Below are 20,664 nucleotides of genomic sequence, written 5' to 3'. Positions count from 1 at the left end.
GAATGTAGAATGTAGAGGCATGTTACTAAACCTTGAGTGCTGAATTTTACATGCACAAAAGTCATAGATTACTTAGAGAGAAAAAATTATATTTTGTTCTGTGTCTTCTAGACTAGGCAGATGTTACTGTGTATATGAATCCAAGATATGGATCTTGAAATGAAGATTCTAATTCAGTAAGTGCGGGTTTCAGGGGTTGAGATTCTGCATCATTAACAGGCTCCCAGGTGCTGCTGGTGTGGCTGATCTAAGGACTATAATTGGAGCAGCAAGGCTGTAGACAAATATCTTAACCTCTAGCCTTTATGTTTTCAGATAGAAGTATAATATATAGACCCCATATCTTTGGGTCTCCTGGTTTAGAAGTTGGAAAAACTTACACCACCATCCACTATGAGAACCATCAGTCTTATACGTTGAAAGAAAATTATTTTCCAGGTTCTGAGGCAGAAGATGGGCAACAGCTGTCTTAGGCAGGAGTGGCCAATAAATTTCCACATTTGCCAATTCTATTGAATTGGTAGTGGTTCTGTGGTATGTGGTATTAAGACTTGGTAGGAAAGACTGAAGGAAGCAAACTGCAAAGGGATTATGACAGCAAGTGTGCCAGTTATTTGCCATCTTTGGTCTATTTTCAGTTAACTTACTGTATCTAAACTGGCTTTCCTAAGAAAGGGAACATGACTATAATGTTTGGTATTTACAATACATTTCTTTTATTTCAATTTAGTGAGTAAAATGTTGATCATGGAGGATCCAGGCTAGACTTTAGATTGCCTTTGTGTACATTGATTCTGCAGTGATATCAAAGATTACAAAGCAATTTCTGTCTATATTAGCTTTGGGAAATCATGTAAAATATAATTAGCTTTATGTTTCACTCCAGTTCTTTATAAAGCTGGTGCTACTGGCAGCGATCACTATCTACAGATGCAGTAGTGGAGGAGACCAGTGTGTGAGGAACTTTGTATGCTGCTCTCATCTGAAAATTGTTCATTTCCTTCTGGCTGTGGTCCATTTGCACAACCTTGTTTGTGACCCCATCATACCAACTGTCACATCAAACTGCTCCATTAGGCCAGCTGAAATGCTTCTCTGAAGCTTCTTGCAGTTGTATCTTCTGTAGTACTTGGTGGATTTAGGGCTTCCTGGCAGTTTCATTGTGGGTGTATATTGGCCTGTTTTCTGACAAGATCTGCAGGGTCAGGATCTGGTGCAGATTCTGTTCGTGTAGAAACTACTAGTTCACTGGTGGTGATGAAGTACCAGGGAACTAATTCATAGTATGCAAACTCAGCAAGTGGAGATGTGGAGAATGACCCTTAGTCTGAGACCAGGCCCTGACTATAGGATATAGTACCTGGCCTGGAAGGGGGCGGTGCTGTGGACTGTGGGTGCAGGCCAGGGAGAAAAGAGGGCCACAGATAGTACCCTGGGCAAGATCAGACTAGAAAACCAGGCACAAAATTAAGTGTCAAGTCAAGCTCAAGCTCTAGAAATGTAGGACCAGATCTGAGTGGAATAGTCAGAGTAGAAAAAAATGAATTTTGGAACTGGAGTTCAATGATGTTTTCTGAAGGAAAACTAGGCAGGTAATGGGAAGGGAGTTTTGTAGGGGCTCAAAGTCAGCTTGGCAAGAAGAAACTGATATTAAGCCAGAATGCCAGTTTATTATTCTGCAGTGGAAAAATAACTTTGTATGAAAATTGTGACCAGCTTAATTGTATGAACATTTCCTGGAGAATAGGATCACCTAAGAGATTAGATTACAGATGAGAAAGTTGCCCAGTAAAAGTAGAGTCAAAATTAAAGGTTTTATTTTTCAGGCAATTCTTGACGAACTGTGCATTTCTACCCTACCAATATTGCTTCTAAAGCAGTGCCTTCCAACCTTTTTCACACACGATGCTCCATCAGATCCTGCTTCACTCTGTCTTTCTGTCTTTCTGTCTTTCTGTCTTTCTGGCTGTCCCAAGGGCCAAGGGGATCAATATCTGTAGAGTCCAAAGTGTCCTCTTTATGAAAACCTAAGAGCGTGATTTCTCTCAGGCTTCAGAATCAGAGATTGCTGTACATCTGCTGAGAAACTCATCTGTTTTCATTGGATGGATACTGAATTGGTATCTGATTACATTTCCCTTTTTACCCTGACTGCTGGGAAGCTTAGAGTCAAACTTGTGGCATATAACAAAGCTCATGAGACCTTATGGCCTGTACTGTACCTTACTTCTACTGTTTCCCTTTCTCCGCTAATTTCCATATTCATTTATTTTTATCTCCCTGTAGCTGTATGCATGTCTGTAAACTTCCACAGAATTGTTTTGGGATTTGTTTGTGCATTTGTCCATGTGTTGCGAGCCGGCTAGGCAGCTAGACAGATACGTGCGAAAGTACATCTCCTTCTTTAGTAATGCTGCAACATCACATTTCAACCAAGTTGCTTCTGAGAAGGAAGATTTTCTGTTCACATCATATTGTGGGTACTAACAGTATCAATTAAGGAGGATCCTGGTTCCTGTTTTGGGTATTTGTACTCTTCCTGATCTTTTGTTTGGTTAATCTCTTGCCCTTGGTTTACTGAATCTTTGGGTCAATAGCCCTGTAGCTCTTTTGTATTTCTCCTTCCTTTAGGGTCTTCAGATTGAGCTGTTTAAAGTATTTGATTTATCTGTTTGTAATATGACATGAGAGTTTGGAAAACAAATAGATGAGAATTCATTACTGAGGATATTGGTAAAAATTGCACATTGCTATTGTGTCACTAGAAACAGCATGGTGTAGTTGAAAATTCATGGTGTTTATATTTAAGAAAATTGTCTTTGTCACTCATATCTTTGATTTTGGCCAAATCTATTCATCTTCCTGACTTAGTTTCCTTTATTTTTTTCAATTTAGAGATTACTGTATCTGTGCCATTCAATCTCACAGGGTTTTAAGAGTACATATGGTTATGATCCATGTGACAATACTTTTTAAGCTTTATAAAATGGTAGTTATTTTTCTTTTACTCTTTTTTGATTAAGGGAAACAGGATATATTATTAGTGATTATAATCCATTCCCTAGAATATTTTTTTTTTGGTAGCAGTATACAAGTGTTGTTTTATATTTCCAAAGCTTTGAGGACAAATCACTTTTTCCTCTATAGAGCCATGTTCAAGAAGCTTTGCTTTGATGTTTCTTCCTCACAATAAATAAGCAGTTGGCTTATTTACAATTATAAACTCTATCCAGATCATTTTAGAATGTTAACTTCTTTGTGAAATTTATTATGGTATAAGAAGGGATGAAGGATAGCATTACTTTTCTGGAGACTTACAGGCCAGTGACTGCCTACAAAATCAACTTCTAATAGTTGTTTCTCAGAAGGGGACATATTTTTCCATAAAAAAGAGGCTGAACTTCCTGTAGCTGAACCTAAGGAAATTTTATATCATTAAGTGAACATGTGTCAGAAAAATATAAATCTAGAAAAGGAGGAAGATTCAGAATGTCTTTTATGTATCCATTCATCTTAACACTAGATCATGGGAGACTTAGGAGACTTCTCCACAGGTACTCATCTCTTTCCAGAACAGGGAAGATAACAACAAACACTTGTATAGTATTTATTATAAGCCAGGCACCATTCTAAATGATTTACATATGTTAATTTGTGTTAACAAGAGAGGTAGTATAGTATAGTGGAACCTAAGCTTCTGGGGCTGATTCCTAACTCTGTTACGTCCTGATTGCGTAACTGTGCATTTGAGTCCTGATCTGTATAATAGAGATAATAATAGTCCAGCCTTATTGGTAGGATGAGGATGAAATGAGTTAATACATGTAAAACCCTTAGGACAGTGCCTGGCTCCTGTTAAATACTATGTGTGTGTTATCAGTTCTTATTACAAGCAAAAGAATTTGTTATACACACCATCAGGTTACTCTTGCAGGATGGGATGACAGAAAAATTTCTTATAACCAGCAGCAAAATGAAAACTAGGATAATCTAATCTTTGATTTTCATAACCATTGCTGTGCACTAAAGTGTTTAATTTTATACCTTTTAAACTTGGCCTAATAAAGTCTGTGCATTTGAAAAAAAATGTAAACCTACTGACCAATCAACAAAATAGCATTACTGGCGTGTATTTTGATTTCTTTTAAAATTAAATGTTGTCTTGAAGTTTTCATTTGTAATTAGACTAACTTGTAATTTTTGAAGGTCTTAGAGCAATGCTGTTAGAATTTTTATTAGAATCATTTCCACTTATATTTTAATACTGATATATCTTGATAATTTATGAACTGCTGAGTTATGATTATTAAGTAGTTTATATTTGCTTAAACATTAGGCTGCTTTTTCTGAGAAGATAATTTAATTTTAAAATTGAGATATGTAAGAAAGAGAGTAGAGATGTAAGTATCTTTTATTGATGAAAACATTGAAATCTATATTTTACTTATATTTAAATCTTAGTGTGCTTTGTTTTTTTCATTCACAATACTTTAAACCAAATAAAGAAGTCACACTGCATTGTGAATGACTAAGAAACTCCGGAAAATTCACTGTGGTTTGAGATGTGTTTGAAAATTTACTGTCATAGTTTTTCTGTCCATCATTTTTCTTATCTCTTTCTAATTTATGTTATGATACCATGTACATTTTTGTAAGCCTTCTTAGAATCAAACTGGAAATCATTAGATAGTAAATAGATTAAAAAAGTTTTTCATGAGTTTGGGTTGTTTGAATAATCATTTAAAATAACAATTAAGATATTTTGTCTTAAAACATCTATAATTGTAGGCTGTATGAGGAAGAGAAATTTTAAAAAATAGCTTAATTTACATGTATTTACTAACTTGGTGAGATACTTGGATATAATACTGTATTTTAAGGTTATCTCAATTTTTAAATATAATAATGTTATTCCATTATTTTGAGATTCAAACTTAACAGTACATTTAGAGGTCACCATAACTGAAGCATCTGAAGATGATTATGAATATGAAGAGGTAATTTCATTTTACGTATTCTATGAATTCATTACAGTCATTCCTGTGAAATATTCATTTTATTTTTTCTTAAAAATTTTTTTCTTAAGTGATGCTACTTTTTCAACTGAATTTAGCTAATCAGCTGGTTAAGAGTGAGGTTTGAAAATTCTATTTAAAAATTTAGATTGGTTAACACATCTGGATCTTTTGATTTTCTTGTTAATTGTCCTTCAGAGTCAGCTTCTCATCACCTGCCTTGTGGATCCACACTATAGTCTGTCGTCTCTGTCCAACAGGTGTTCCCAATCATCCAGTCTAGGTTGCCCAGATTCCTACTACCTAGCTGGAGCTCAGATCCTATGGTTCCCTTCAACTTAGCAATACTTTAGTCTAATATAGTTACTGTCTCAAACCTGTCCTTTAATTCATTGTTCCAAGGGAACCTATCATTACATCTGAGACTTGGAAGGCAGAGTCACTCCAAGATGACAGAAGCTGTGAATGAAACTGTGGAAGCAAGCCTGGCATTTGTGGCCTAGGCAAACAAGAGACAGGACAAACACAGAAGATAGGTTTTGCATTACTACTGGTAAAATGGAGATAATATCAATACATACCACATGAAATGAGTTAATAAATGTAACAGGCTTAAAGCTGTGATCAGCACATAAGAAGCATGCAGTAAGTGTTCACTCTCATTAATGTCATAACTAGAGTCAGTTGCATTCTTCCAAGAACTTAACGTTCAGGCAATGAGTTTTGTTTTGCTTTTTAATATTAGACATAATTTATTAGATATTTGCAGTTGCTAGTAGTTATGAAAAGTAATAGTGGAGAAAATCTGGGATGCGGAGAGAATGGTGACATTTAGATGGCCTAACATTCTTTTTTTTTCAGCAGAGTTGTTAGACTACATTTGTCAGTATAGGTAAAAGCAGTTGCCCGTAAGCTAACCTCAAGTTCATCAGTAGTAACATTGAGTGATGTTTATAAGGAAGTCAGAGGGCTGCCTACTTGTTAGTTTATTTTTCATAGATCTTCAGAATGACATGGTGTCTTACATAAAGTGTATTTCTTTGTCCTTTGTTTTGTGAGGAAAATTTATTTCTGAAATGAAATAAGGTATTTTTGTATTCCTGCTAACTCTTCCTATCATTCTCTTTCTCTGTGATTTAGATACCAGATGACAATTATAGCATTCCAGAAGGTGAAGAAGATCTGGCAAAAGCAGTTCAGATGGTCCAAGAACAGGCTACAGATACTCAAATTTTGGTGAGAATTTTGAACACAACCATAGCCTATAGTTTAACAGTGATACTTTCTACACGAAGTTTTGAAAGTCATTTAAACTATAAATACTTCACTTACTAGATGCAGCTCTATCACTTGACGTCTTTTTCGCTTCTATTTGTTTATCATCTATCCTTCACTTTTAGTAAGTAGTCATACTTACCTTGCCTTGGATCATCATTTTCCACATGGTGTTCACTTTTGCATGACTTTGCAACAAATGACACTTTCTCTCAGAACTCTCTTTAATCTCAATGGAGTTTAAACAAGGATTTTCAGCACTTGTACAGATCTTGGTATTGTATGCATATTCTACAGTCTGTTTTGTAAGCATCTGTGTTTTTTGTTTTTCATGGAAGTATTTAGATCACAAGAAATGCTTAATATATTGTGCTTTGTTCTTGTGAGGCTAATGAACTAATTTCACTAGAAAATATGGTGGGGATGCTTTCTGATTATAATACCACCAATTAACAGTACATGGAATGATGGCATTCCTGTAAAATTGCAAGCTCAATTAAAAATTGACAATAATGATGATAGCAAAAATATTTTTAAAGTGCTGCCAATACTAATTAACACTGAAGTCATACCAATACTAATTAAAAAGGTTGCTTTTCTTCAAAAATGAAACCTTTACTGTGAAATATGAAGGAAATTATTATACTCTTATTTAGGTGCAGATTTGGCTTCCTCAGTGGAAAATAGTATGTGATAGACTTCACTACATATTCTGCCCTTTGTCAGTCTTTCCATATTTTGCAGATTTCCTTGGTTCAGAAATCTAGTTACTCCTTTCCAAAATATCTGTCCATTCAAAATTGAAAAATGCTGAAGAGGAGGATTTTTTGAATTCAGAATTGATTATATTCTAAGTGGAGGGCTTTAGCTCATAGTAAACTCTATTCTCTAATATATCCTATGGATATAGTTCCTTCTAGGTAGACGTAAAGTGAAGTCTACTATGCAGACTTTATTAGTCTGTTGGATATCTCAATGCAGTAATTTATAGGAAGGTTTTAAAACAGCATTTTGAACGATGAGCAGTGAATAAATGTATCAGTTGCATTACATGTATTACTCATCATCTTCCTTCTTGTTTTACATCATTAAGTAAAGAGGATTAAAAAAATACTTTATGTACCACTCATTTATATTGGTACTTGGTAACATAGATATGCCTAACACAATGCTTGGCACATAGTAGGCACTAAATGAATAGCAGTTAAATAAATGAATGGATAAATGAATCATTGAATGAAAAAATTATGACCAAACTGTAATTGCATCTTTATATGTGGTATCATGCTAGAAGGTGCTTGTAAATCCAAAGATAAATCCAAGAAGGGCAATTGGTGAATAAATTCAACATAGTAGCAGTCATATCTTCTGAACCAAATATCAGTAATTCTTCTCTCATCAGTTCCTCAGAAGCTTTCTTTTATCATAAGCTTGTGAGAGTTAACTTTCTAGATTTATGACATATATATAGCTTGTTGACTCTCATTTAAGTTTTTATCTGTTTTTTGAGTTCTTTGGAGGAACAGTACTATGCAGAAAATTCACAAAAGTTTCCCTTTAGCTTTTAAAATTAAATATGAATTCATTTTATAATAAGCATTTCAGTTATGTATTTCTAATTTGGTTTTTGTTTCTATAGTACTTTTATCTTCAAAATCTAGCTTTGAGTTGTGCCATGGGCTTTCTGTTTTAAGAATATTTATTGCTTATGAAACCCACTTCCTTTTGTTATGATTTTATTACATCTGTTTATGAGCAAGATATATTTTCTTCTATGTTAGAGGATAGTAGTAGTCTCAATTAAACAGGGACTTTTAGAAAATTCATTAAAGACTGCAAGTAAAAAAGATCATCATTACATTAGGAATGTTGAATATAGTTGAAATTATTGAAAAGTTGAAAGTTAGAAATAATGTAAGTAGTTTTATTGGTTAAAAAATTAACAAGGACTATTTATATAAGAGTTGACATTTAAATGAATTTTTATAATTTTCTTTAAACCTTGATAATATATATGAAAAATCTGAGAATTGATGCATGTTTTATTTCATAAATTTTAAACTTTTTATCCTGTAAAATATGTTTCCTTGATAGGTGCAATGTTTCAGAACTCTGAAATAAAATATAATTTTATCATATTTAAAGTGATTAATGAAAAAAATTAATGTAGGAAATGTTATTAATCTGTGACAAATGTGTGGTTTGGTTGTACTGTCCATTGTTTCTTGAAACAAGTCTTTTTTCTAAGTATAAATGTAAGTATAAATAGGAATACAGGCACAGACACATATACACACACATATTCCTTAGAAATACTTGTATGTAATTTTATGAAAAAAAGTCTACTTATATTCAAGCTGGGTTTTCCCCTCTACACTGTGAGCATATTATTGCCATTTTGGGAGGTAATTCTTTAGCTGTTTCGGTTTGTGATTTTTTTGTTTTGCAAATTTTGGAGGTGCAATCTTAAAGGTCCATGTATTGCCATAATAATATAATATTTATAAACTTATAAGTTTGATCTTTAAAGATAACAGTAGCAGAGTACCTAAATCATATAACTGTTAAATTTCCTGACATCTTCTCTCCACCTCCTCCTCTAAGAATGTAAGGCATTTCTTTGAAATAGTCAGGTGTTTCTGGAGAAGATGAATTGATAACTGAACAAAACTACCATACTGTTGAACGTATTAATCAGTAGTTCTCAAAGAATTTTACTCTAAGATATTTTCCTACATATTTATTAAGAAGTACTATCAAATATTTTCATATTAAAGTTATGCTCTTATAAGAAAAAAGTAGCTCAGGATTAGTAAGTTTGTATTCCTTTCATTTATTTATTTATTTTTAACATCTTTATTGGAGTATAATTGCTTTGCAGTGGTGTGTTAGTTTCTGCTTTATAACAAAGTGAATCAGCTATACATATACATATATCCCCATATCTCCTCCCTCTTGCGTCTCCCTCCCATCCTCCCTATCCCACCCCTCTAGGTGGTCACAAAGCACCGAGCTGATCTCCCTGTGCTATGCAGCTGCTTCCCACTAGCTACCTATTTTGCATTTGGTACTATATGTAAGTCCATGCCACTCTCTCACTTTGTCCCAGTTTACCCTACCCCCTCCGCGTGTCCATTCTCTACGTCTCCGTCTTTATTCCTGTCCTGCCCCTAGGTTCTTCAGAACCATTTTTTTTTGGATTCCATATATATTTGTTAGCATATGTTATTTGTTAGCATATGTTATTTGTTTTTCTCTTTCTGACTTACTTCACCCTGTATGACAGACTCTACGTCCATCCACCTCACTACAAATAACTCAGTTTCGTTTCTTTTTATGGCTGAGTAATGTTCCATTGTATATATGTGACACATCTTCTTTATCCATTCATCTGTCAGTGGACACTTAGGTTGCTTCCATGTCCTGGCTATTGCAGATAGAGCTGCAATGAACATTGTGGTACATGTCTCTTTTTGAATTATGGTTTTCTCAGGGTACATTCCCAGTAGTGGGATTGCTGGGTCGTATGGTAATTCTATTTTTAGTTTTTTAAGGAACCTTCATACTGTCCTCCATAGTGGCTGTATCAATTTACATTCCCACCAAGAGTGCAAGAGGGTTCCCTTTTCTCCACACCCTCTCCAGCATTTATTGTTTGTAGATTTTTTGATAATGGCCATTCTGACTGGTGTTAGGTGATACCTCATTGTAGTTTTGATTTGCATTTCTCTAAAGATAAGTGATATTGAGTATTCTTTCATGTATTTGTTGGCAATATGTATATCTTCTTTGGAGAAATGTCTATTTAGGCCTTCTGCCCATTTTTGGATTGGGTTGTTTGTTTTTTTGATATTGAGCTGCTTGTAAATATTGGAGATTAATCCTTTGTCAGTTGCTTCATTTGCAAATACTTTCTCCCATTCTGAGGGTTGTCTTTTCATCTTGTTTATGGTTTCCTTTGCTATGCAAAAGCTTTTAAGTTTCATTAGGTCCCATTTGTTTATTTTTTGTTTTTATTTCCATTTCTCTAGGAGGTGGGTCAAAAAGAATCTTGCCGTCATTTATGTCATAGAGTGTTCTGTCTGTGTTTTCCTCTAAGAGTTTTATAGTGTCTGGCATTACATTTAGGTCTTTAATCCATTTGCAGTTTATTTTTGTGTATGGTGTTAGGGAGTGTTCTAATTTCATTCTTTTACTTGTAGCTGTCCAGTTTTTCCAGCACCACTTATTGAAGAGGCTGTCTTTTCTTCATTGTATATTCTTTTCTCCTTTATCAAAAATAAGATGACCATATGTGCATAGGTTTATCTCTGGGCTTTCTATCCTGTTCCATTGATCGATATTTCTGTTTTTGTGCAAGTAACATACTGTCTTGATTAGTGTAGCTTTGTAGTACAGCCTGAATTCAGGGAACCTGATTCCTCCAACTCCGTTTTTCTTTCTCAAGATTGTTTTGGCCTTTCGGGGTCTTTTGTGTTTCCATACAAATTGTGAAATTTTTTGCTCTAGTTCTGTGATAAATGCCATTGATAGTTTGATAGGGATTGCACTGAATCTGTAGATTACTTTGGGTACTATAGTCATTTTCACAATGTTGATTCTTCCAATCCAAGAACATGGTATATGTCTCCAACTCTTTGTATCATCTTTAATTTCTTTCATCAGTGTCTTATAGTTTTCTGCATACAGGTCTTTTGTCTCCTTAGGTAGGTTTATTCTTAGGTATTTTATTCTTTTTGTTGCAGTGGTAAATGGGAGCGTTTCCTTAATTTCTCTTTCAGATTTTTAATCATTAGTGTATAGGAATGCAGGAGATTTCTGTGCATTAATTTTGTATGCTGTTACTTTACCAAATTCATTGATTAGCTCTAGTAGTTTTCTGGTAGAGTCTTTAGGATTCTCTGTGTATAGTATTATGTCATCTGCATGTCTCCATATATACTATCATATATAGTATCATGTCTCTATGTGTAGTATTATGTATAGTGACAGTTTTACTTCTTCTTTTCCAATTTGAATTCCTTTTATTTCTTTTTCTTCTATGATTGCTGTGGCTAAAACCTTACAAACTATGTTGAATAATCATAGTGAGAGTGGGCAACCTTGTCTTGTTCCTGATGTTAGTGGAAATGGTTTCAGTTTTTCACCATTGAGAACGATGTTGGCTGTGTGTTTGTTATATATGGTCTTTATTATGTTGAGGTGAGTTCCCTCTATGCCTACTTTCTGGGTTTTTTATTTATCATAAATGGGTGTTGAATTTTGTCATAAGCTTTTTCTGCATCTATTGAGATGGTCATATGGATTTTATCCTTCAATTTGTTAATATGGTATATCACATTGATTGATTTGCGTATATTAAAGAATCCTTGCATTCCTGGGATAAACCCCACTTGATCATGGTGTATGATCCTTTTAATGTGCTGTTGGATTCTGTTTGCTAGTATTTTGTTGAGGAGTTTTGCATCTATGTTCATCAGTGAAATTGGCCTGTAGTTTTCTTTCTTTGTGACATCTTTGTCTGGTTTTGGTATCTGGTTTTGATGGTGGCCTTTTAGAATGAGATGGGGGAGTATTCCTCTCTCTGCTGTATTTTGGAAGAGTTTGAGAAGGATAGGTGTTAGCTCTTCTCTAAATGTTTGATAGAATTCAGTTGTGAAGCTATATAGCCCTGGGCTTTTGTTTGTTGGAAGATTTTTAAACACAGTCTCAATTTCAGTGGTTGTGATAGGTCTGTGTATATTTTCTATTTCATCCTGGTTCAGTTTCGGGAGGTTGTGCTTTTCTAAGAATGTGTCCATCTCTTCCAGGTTGTCCATTTTATTGGCATATAGTTGCTTGTAGTAATGTCTCATGATTCTTTTTATTTCTGCAGTGTTAGCTGTAATTTCTCCTTTTTCATTTCTCTCTCAGTTGATTTGAGTCTTCACCCTTTTTTTCTTGATGAGTCTGGCTAGTGGTTTATCAATTTTGTTTATCTTTTCAAAGAACCAGCTTTAGTTTTATTGATCTTAGCTACTGTTTCCTTCATTTCATTTATTTCTGATCTGATCTTATGATTTCTTTCCCTCTGCTAACTTTGGGGTGTTTTTGTTCTTCTTTCTCTAATTGCTTTAGGTGTAAGGTTAGGTTGTTTATTTGATATGTTTCTTGTTTCTTGAGGTAGGATTTTATTGCTATAAACTTCCCTCTTAGAACTGCTTTTGCTGCATCCCATAGGTTTTGGGTCATCATGTTTTCATTGTCATTTGTTTCTAGGTATTTTTTGATTTCCTTTTTGATTTCTTCAGTGATCTCTTGGTTGTTAAGTAGTATATTGTTTAGCCTCCATGTGTTTATATTTTTCCCGATTTTTTTATTGTAATTGATATCTAATCTCATAGCGATGTGGTCAGAAAAGATACTTGATATGATTTCAATTTTCTTAAATTTACAAAGGCTTGATTTGTGACCCAAGATATGATCTATCCTGGAGAATGTTCCATGAGCACTTGAGAAGAAAGTGTATTCTGTTGTTTTTGGATGGAATGTCCTATAAGTATCAATTAAGTCCCTCTTGTTTAATGTGTTATTTAAACTTGTGTTTCCTTATTTATTTTCATTTTGGATGATCTGTCCCCTGGTGAAAGTGGGGTGTTAGAGTTCCCTACTATGACTGTGTTAATGTCCATTTCCCCTTTTATGGCTGTTAGCATTTGCTTTATGTATTGAGGTGCTCCTATGTTGGGTGCATAAATATTTACAATTGTTATATCTTCTTCTTGGTTTGATCCCTTGATCATTATGTAGTGTCCTTCTTTGTCTTTTGTAATAGTCTTTATTTTAAAGTGTATTTTGTCTGATATGAGAATTGCTACTCTACTGCAGCTTTCTTTTGGTTTCCATTTGCATGGAATATCTTTTTCCATCCCCTCACTTTCAGTCTGTATGTGTCCCTAGGTCTGAAGTGTGTCTTTTGTAGACAGCATATATACGGGTCTTGTTTTTATATCCATTCAGCCAGTCTATGTCTTTTGGTTGGAGCATTTAATCCATTTACATTTAAGGTTGTTATCGATATGTAGGTTCCTATTACCATTTTCTTAATTGTTTTGGGTTTGTTATTGTAGGTCTTTACTTCTCTTGGGTTTCCTGCCTAGAGAAGTTCCTTTAGCATTTGTTGTAAAGCTGGTTTGGTAGTGCTGAATTCTCTTACCTTTTGCTTGTCTGTAAAGGTTTTAATTTCTCTGTCAAATCTAAATGAGATCCTTTCTGGGTAGAGTAATCTTGGTTGTAGTTTTTCCCTTTCATCACTTAAAATATGTCCTGCCACACCCTTCTGCCTTGCAGAGTTTCTGCTGAAATATCAGCTGTTAACCTTATGGGGATTCCCCTGTATGATATTTGTTGTTTTACCCTTGCTGCTTTTAATATTCTTTCTTTGTATTTATGTTTCGATAGTTTGATTAATATGTGTCTTGGCATGGTTTTCCTTGTTTTTATCCTATATGGGACTCTCTGCACTTCCTGGAGTTGACTGACTATTCCCTTTCCCATTTTAGGGAAGTTTTCAACTATAATTTATTCAAATATTTTCTCAGTCCCTTTCTTTTTCACTTCTTCTTCTGGGACCCCTATAATTTGAATCTTGGTGCGTTTAATGTTGTCGCAGATTCCTCTGACACTGTCCTCAATCTTTTCATTGTTTTTTCTTTATTCTGCTCTGCAGTAGTTATTTCCACTATTTTATCTTCCAGGTCACTTATCTGTTCTTCTGCCTCAGGTATTTACCTATTGATTCCTTCCTGAGAATTTTTAATTTCATTTATTGTGTTGTTCATCATTGTTTGTTTGCTGTTTAGTTCTTCCAGGTCCTTATGAAACATTTTTTGTATTTTCTTCATTCTATTTCCAAGATTTTGGAACACCTTTACTATCATTACTCTGAATTCTTTTTCAGGGAGACTGCCTATGTCCTCTTCATTTGTTTCGTCTGGTGCATTTTTACCTTGCTCCTTCATCTGCTCTGTGTTTCTGTGTCTTCTCATTTTGCTTAACTTACTGTATTAGGGGTCTCCTTTCCATAGGCTGCAGGTTCATAGTCCCCATTGTTTTTGGTGTCTGCCCCCTATGGCTAAGGTTGGTTCAGTGGGTTGTATAGGCTTCCTGGTGGAGGGGACTAGTGCCTGTGTTCTGGTGGATGAGGCTGGATCTTATCTTTCTGGTGGGCAGGACTACATCCGTTGGTGTGTTTTGGGATGTTTGTGGCCTTATTATGATTTTAGACAGCATCTCTGCTAATGGGTGGTGTTGTGTTCCTGTCTTGCTAGTTGTTTGGCATAGGGTGTCCAGCACTGTAGCTTGCTGGTCGTTGAGTGGAGCTGGGTCTTAACATTGAGATGGAGATCTCTGGGAGAGCTTCTGCTGTTTCATATTACGTGGGGCCTAAGGTCTCTGGTGGATCAATGTCCTGAACTTGGCTCTCCCACCTCAGAGGCACAGGCCTGATACCAGGCCAGAGCACCGAGACCCTGTCAGCCACATGGCTTAAAAGAAACGGAAGAATAAATGAAAGAAAGAAAGAAAAAAATAAAATAAAATAAAGTTTTAAAAAGAATAAATAAGTATTGACAATAAAATAAATTTAAAAAGTAATAAAAAAAAGAAAAAAAAAGGAAAGAAAGAAAGAAGAGAACAACCAAACCAAAAAACAAATCCACCAATGATAACAAGTGCTGAAAACTATATTAAAAAAAAATAAAGGACAGGACCCTAGGACAAATGGTAAAAACAAAGCTATAGACAAAATCAAACAAAGAAGCATACACATACACAGTCACAAAAAGAGAAAAAGGAAAAAAAAAAATATATTGTTGCTCCGAAAGTCCACCGCCTCAATTTTGGGATGATTCATTGTCTATTCAGGTATTCCACAGATGCAGGGTACATCAAGTTGATTGTGGAGATTTACTCCACTGCTCCTGAGGCTTACTCCACTGCTCCTGAGGCTGCTGGGAGACATTTCCCTTTCTCTTCTTTGTTCGCACAGCTCCTGGGGTTCAGCTTTGGATTTGGCCCCGCCTCTGCATGTAGGTCACCTGAGGGCGTCTCTTCCCGCTCAGACAGGACAGGGTTAAAGGAGCAGGTGATTCGGGGGGCTCTGGCTCACTCAGGCCAGGGGAAGGCAGGGGTATGGATGTGGGGCGAGCCTGCGGTGGCAGAGGCCAGCGTGACATTGCACCAGCCCGAGGTGCCTTGTGTTCTCCCAGTGAAGTTGTCCCTGGATCACGGTACCCTGGTGGTGGCGAGATGCACAGGCTCCTGGGAAGGGAGGTGTGAATAGTGACCTGTGGTTGCACACAGGCTTCTCGGTGGCGGCAGCAGCAGCCTTAGCGTCTCATGCCCGTCTCTGGGGTCCGCGCTTTTAGCCACGGCTCACGCCCGTCTCTGGAGCTCCTTTAAGCAGCGCTCTTAATCCCCTCTTCTCACACACCAGGAAACAAAGAGGCTACAAAAAGTCTCTTGCCTCTTCGGCAGGTCCAGACTTTTTCCCGGACTCCCTCCCGGCTAGCCGTGGGGCACTAACCCCCAGCAGTCTGTGTTCACGCAGCCAACCCCAGTCCTCTCCCTGGGATCCGACCTCCGAAGCCCGAGCCTCAGCTCCCAGCCCCCACCCGCCCCGGCGGGTGAGCAGACAAGCCTCTCGGTCTGGTGAGTGCTGGTCAGCACCGATCCTCTGTGTGGGAATCTCTCCGCTTTGCCCTCCACACCCCTGTTGCTGCGCTCTCCTCAGTGGCTCCAAAGCTCCCCCACGCCACCTCCCATCTCCGCCAGTTTAGGGGCTTCCTTTTGTGTGGAAACTTTTCCTTCTTCACAGCTCCCTCCCACTGGTACAGGTCCCGTCCCTATTCTTTTATGTCTGTTTTTTCTTTTTTCTTTTTCCCTACCCAGGTATGTGGGGAGTTTCTTGCCTTTTGGGAAGTCTAAGGTCTTCTGCCAGTGTTCAGTAGGTGTTGTGTAGGAGCTGTTCCACATGTAGATGTTATTTCTGATGTATTTGTGGGGAGGAAGGTGATCTCCATGTCTTACTCTTCTGCCATCTTGAAGGTCTCCTCCTTTTATTTAGACTTTGGTTTCATTAAAGTTCATTTTAAATCATAAATATCATAAATGCTAATGAAATAAATACATAAAATAATTTTCATTACTTTTACACGTTCGATGATTAAATCACAATAAAAAGAGCTGTTTGTCGTTATTGAGTTCCTAGTCCCTTGATGTACACATTTAATTTCAGTTAAAGAACCAGGCTACTTTTACCCCGAGCCTTGTCTATAGATTCTCCAAACTAGTATCTTTGACTTAATTTGAATTAAAGAGTTGATTCTCAGGAGTCAAAAAAACAGTTTTCAAAGGAACTCACTGACTGGAATAGTTCAAACTATATCAAGACAGTTTTGATATATGGTCCAGTAATTCTTTGCTATTCAACATTTAATTAATTCTTAAGTCCTCTCTGATTTTGTTCTCAACATATCTCATATCCTTCTATTTGCTTTCATCCCTTACTTAGTTCGTCTCAGTTTCACCTTCTGTCTTCTCTCATCAGAGCTACTGTCATGCTGCTGATACTGTGCCTCCTTCTACTTGCATGTAAAGGAGGTTTTAAACACAAATTTGAATTTATCACTCCTCTACTTAAATCAGCAATGTCTCCATTCTTCCATCTGCCTTGACCTTCTTGATGTGCTTTCTGTCTGGCTTTCCAACTTTCTCTTTGGTCCTTTCTCCATAAGACCTTGAGCTTGAATGGACTGAACTCTCGTTCCTTGTCTTTGTCTCTGATGTTTTCTTGCCTTGAATTTCCTTCCATCATTCTTCACCCATTGAACTTCCTCTTCTATAAATTCCAACTTAAGAGTCTTAACAAAGCCTTTTACCTACCCAAGACAAGTGAAATACTTTCCACCTTTATCTATCACTTTACCAAGATGACCTCTATTTTTTTACACAGGACACTATTTAGAAACCTCTCTAATTAGAAAATTTCACCTTTATAACTTTCATAGAGAAAACTAAGCAACATGGTAGAGCCACTTTTGTCTCCAACAGATTTCTGGGTCACATGTGGATGGATTTTTTAATAATTCAGCATTTTGTAAAGTGAGGCATATTTGCTAGTTTTTAGAGCCTTGGTTCTTTTTGTCCTTATTCTGAGGTGCTTTATTAACACCATCATTAAATTAGTTTTAAAGCTGTAATGAGAGTTGTATCTATTGTATAATTGAGATAAAAATGCAACTTAAAATTACATAAATGTACCTATTGTCTGTATGTATGATGTTCTGTGTAGACTTAAAAACAGGCCTCTATAATCAAAACTAATCACAAATAGTAGAGCTTCTATACTGTTATTTGTTTACATGTTTTGTTTTTTACTCAACTGGTCTTTCAGTTCCTTGAGACAGAGATGGTGTCTTATTCATATTTAATTCCTAGCACTTTTCACACAGTGCCTGGCATATGGGTGATATTCAGCAAATATATGTTAAGTTAATATTATTTGTAAAGATAAAAGAGACATTAATGATCACATTACAGCTTGGAACGTGTGTGTGTGTGTGTGTGTGTGTGGTGTATAATGCTGAAGGACTATAGATTAGATACATAAATATATTGTCAGGATTATAAATCTCAATGTATAAGTAAGAACTATGGCAGTTTAAAGTGGTTGGATTTCTGTTTTGGATGTTTCAAGGTGTGTGTACAAGATGCATTCAGGAAGAGAAAACATTTATTTGAGAAGGCAGGAATCTTGTGTGTTGCAACCATACACACAAGCATCTTGTAAGCAAGCAGTGCATAGGCATCTTTAGAAAGTAGAGTAGGTACAGTCTGTCTTCCCTTTTCTCCTATGTTCCTGATTCCTTCAACTATCATCCTTCTAATCTTAAAATATCATGTTCAAATTTACTGACCCAAAATCAGAGGTAGCATTTATTAAGTATAATGAATGTTTGCTTTGAGCTATATTATGCCCTTACCTAACAGTTATAAATATAAAATCTTCTACCACAATTCAACAACTTCATGGATGACAGGCATGCTGTACTCTGCTACTTTGGCATCTCCCATGATGTTTGATATAGGGTCCTACACATAATCATCATTGTTATATGATATCTTTTTTAATGATCTTAGGAAAGAGAAGTTATTCTGCATGAGCTTTAAAAAAATTTATTTTAAAACCCCATCATTTGTCAGGAATTTTCTGTAGCCCCCTAAAGTTGCTTAAACTCATCACTATTTTGATTGTCATAATAGCCACTAGTAATTAACACCAGTATTAAAGTATTTATAGAACTTTTAAAGGACTTTTTGTAGCAAGAAAGATTTTTTTCTTCAGTGCATTTCTGTGTAACCGTTGTGTACATTCTTTATAACCTGTCTGTAACCATTACCAAGTTGGGAAGGAGAATTAGGAAGGAAAGTCCATTGCTGGGTTTCTATAGGTAAAAATAGATCTGACTATCCAAATATTCTGCAGTGAGATTACTGAGTTCTTACCAATGAGAAGAAAATGAATGTACTCTGGAGACAATGATGCTGTTGATATTAAGAATTTACCCATTACTTGATTTATTTTTATACAGCGATATGTGATATGGTAGTTGTTATGACTGTCCTAATTTCATATCTCACTTGCTGAAATATCTCCATTTCTCTAGTTTAAGGATCTCTAAACTTGTTCTCACAAGGGTCACATAGAAAATATTTTGTGTTTTGAAGGGCATAAGTTCTCTGTTGCAACTGCTCAACTGTAGTGCAAAAACAGCCATAGACAAGATGTAAATAAGTGGGCATGGTGGGGTTCTAAACTTTGTTTATGAGAACAGTTAGCTGACCCCTAATCTAGTTGATAGACTTATTTCCATTATGAAATAGAAGTACAAGAGCCCTTTATTGCACATAATTTCTTCCATAGTGTTTCTAGAAATCAAGGTACCCAAACCACATTTCTTTTTATAATGATAAAAATTAAAATAATTAAATGATCTATGCATATTTTTTTTTCTTTTTTAAAATTTGTTATATCCTATTGTTAGGGCAAGCTGACCTCCCTATTGTTTTTCAAACAATCCAATCACAGTCTTGCCTGCCTTTGCACTTGCTAATGCTGTATCTGGAACATGACTCTCCCTCTTCTCTAGATTTATGTTCAGATGCCGCTTTCTCAATGAAATCTTCCTTCATCACCCTATGTACATAGCAGCCCAGCTCCACACACATATCTGCTCCCTACGTGGCTTTCCCTCACTTCAACCCTCTGTTTGTACCCCCAGGCACTTAGTACCATCTACCATACTATATATTTTTAATTTAGTTATTCATTTTCTGTCCCTATATTCTTGACTATTAGTTATGAGGACTGAGTCTTGTCTCTTTTCATCACTGCTTTATCCCTAGTGATTAAAATAGTTCCTGGACATAATAGTCAACAAAATTCTTTAAAAAGTGAATGAATGAATGAATGAATGTAAGGCCTATGTGTACAATTAATCAAAGCTTTGATATTTTCAAAATAAGTAATTACACATTTAAATTTTAGGAGCAGAAAACAGTCCTGTCTTCAAAGCATGCAGTACCTGAAGCAATAGAAGACTTTCTCTGCAATTTCCTGATCAAAATGGGAATGACCAGAACTCTTGATTGCTTTCAGTCTGAATGGTAAACAATTAAGTAAATAGTTGTCTAGAAATACTAACATTATTTAACATGTGTACTTTTAATCATCTTAAAAGACTTTGAGTGACTCGGCTTATGTAAAATGAATGAACTGGATAGAAACTTTTCCCATCACCACCACTGAAACCACAACACACATACACACACAATCAGGATATCAATTTCAAAGAAATTTTTAATAAATATCTTTTCTAAATATACAAATTTAGGTGATTTTCAAGAATCAATAAAATGGAATGTCTCCTATAGTTATATAATATGAAGCTATTTGATAAAAATATTTTTAAAATGTCTTTTGAATAATTATAAGGGTATAATTTCCTGTATTAAGACATCCTACTAACAGTACTACTTTGCTTGTTTTACTTAGAGTGTAATGGCCTGCTTTTCTCTACTCACACAACTAATTTTTTTTCTACAAATATCCCTTCATTTAGAAGTAAGTGGAATTACATTGTCAAATGATACCTTTTTCTTGTTATAATTGAAAATTTAATAACTTATCGGTTATGAAAATCAGCAGGCATACTGTCTTTATTCCTTTGCCATAGTGGTAATGTCACCAGGAACGTTTTCAGAGTCCTAACATTTGTTAACAAAATATTATTAAATAATTGGATAATAAAATGTTTGATTTTTAAAAGCCATT

The 20,664-nt window shown here is 35.5% G+C and overlaps 1 protein-coding gene across 1 annotated transcript in view; it reads left to right on the top strand.

The window, feature by feature from the left end:
* Positions 1-20,664, top strand: part of SPAG16 (sperm associated antigen 16) — an 850,722-nt gene that overhangs the window by 9,572 nt on the left and 820,486 nt on the right. Inside the window, exons 2-4 of the mRNA XM_082631278.1 lie at positions 4,951-4,997; positions 6,156-6,251; positions 19,879-19,997. Coding sequence (XP_082487404.1) covers positions 4,951-4,997; positions 6,156-6,251; positions 19,879-19,997 — 262 coding nt within the window. The remainder of the gene's footprint in view (positions 1-4,950; positions 4,998-6,155; positions 6,252-19,878; positions 19,998-20,664) is intronic.

This window comes from Mesoplodon mirus (assembly GCF_964341445.2).
Source record: "Mesoplodon mirus genome assembly, chromosome: 8".
Lineage (NCBI taxonomy): Eukaryota > Metazoa > Chordata > Mammalia > Artiodactyla > Ziphiidae > Mesoplodon > Mesoplodon mirus.
The sequence above is the reverse complement of the archived record's forward strand: the minus strand, read 5'-3'. Positions and strand labels throughout refer to the sequence as shown.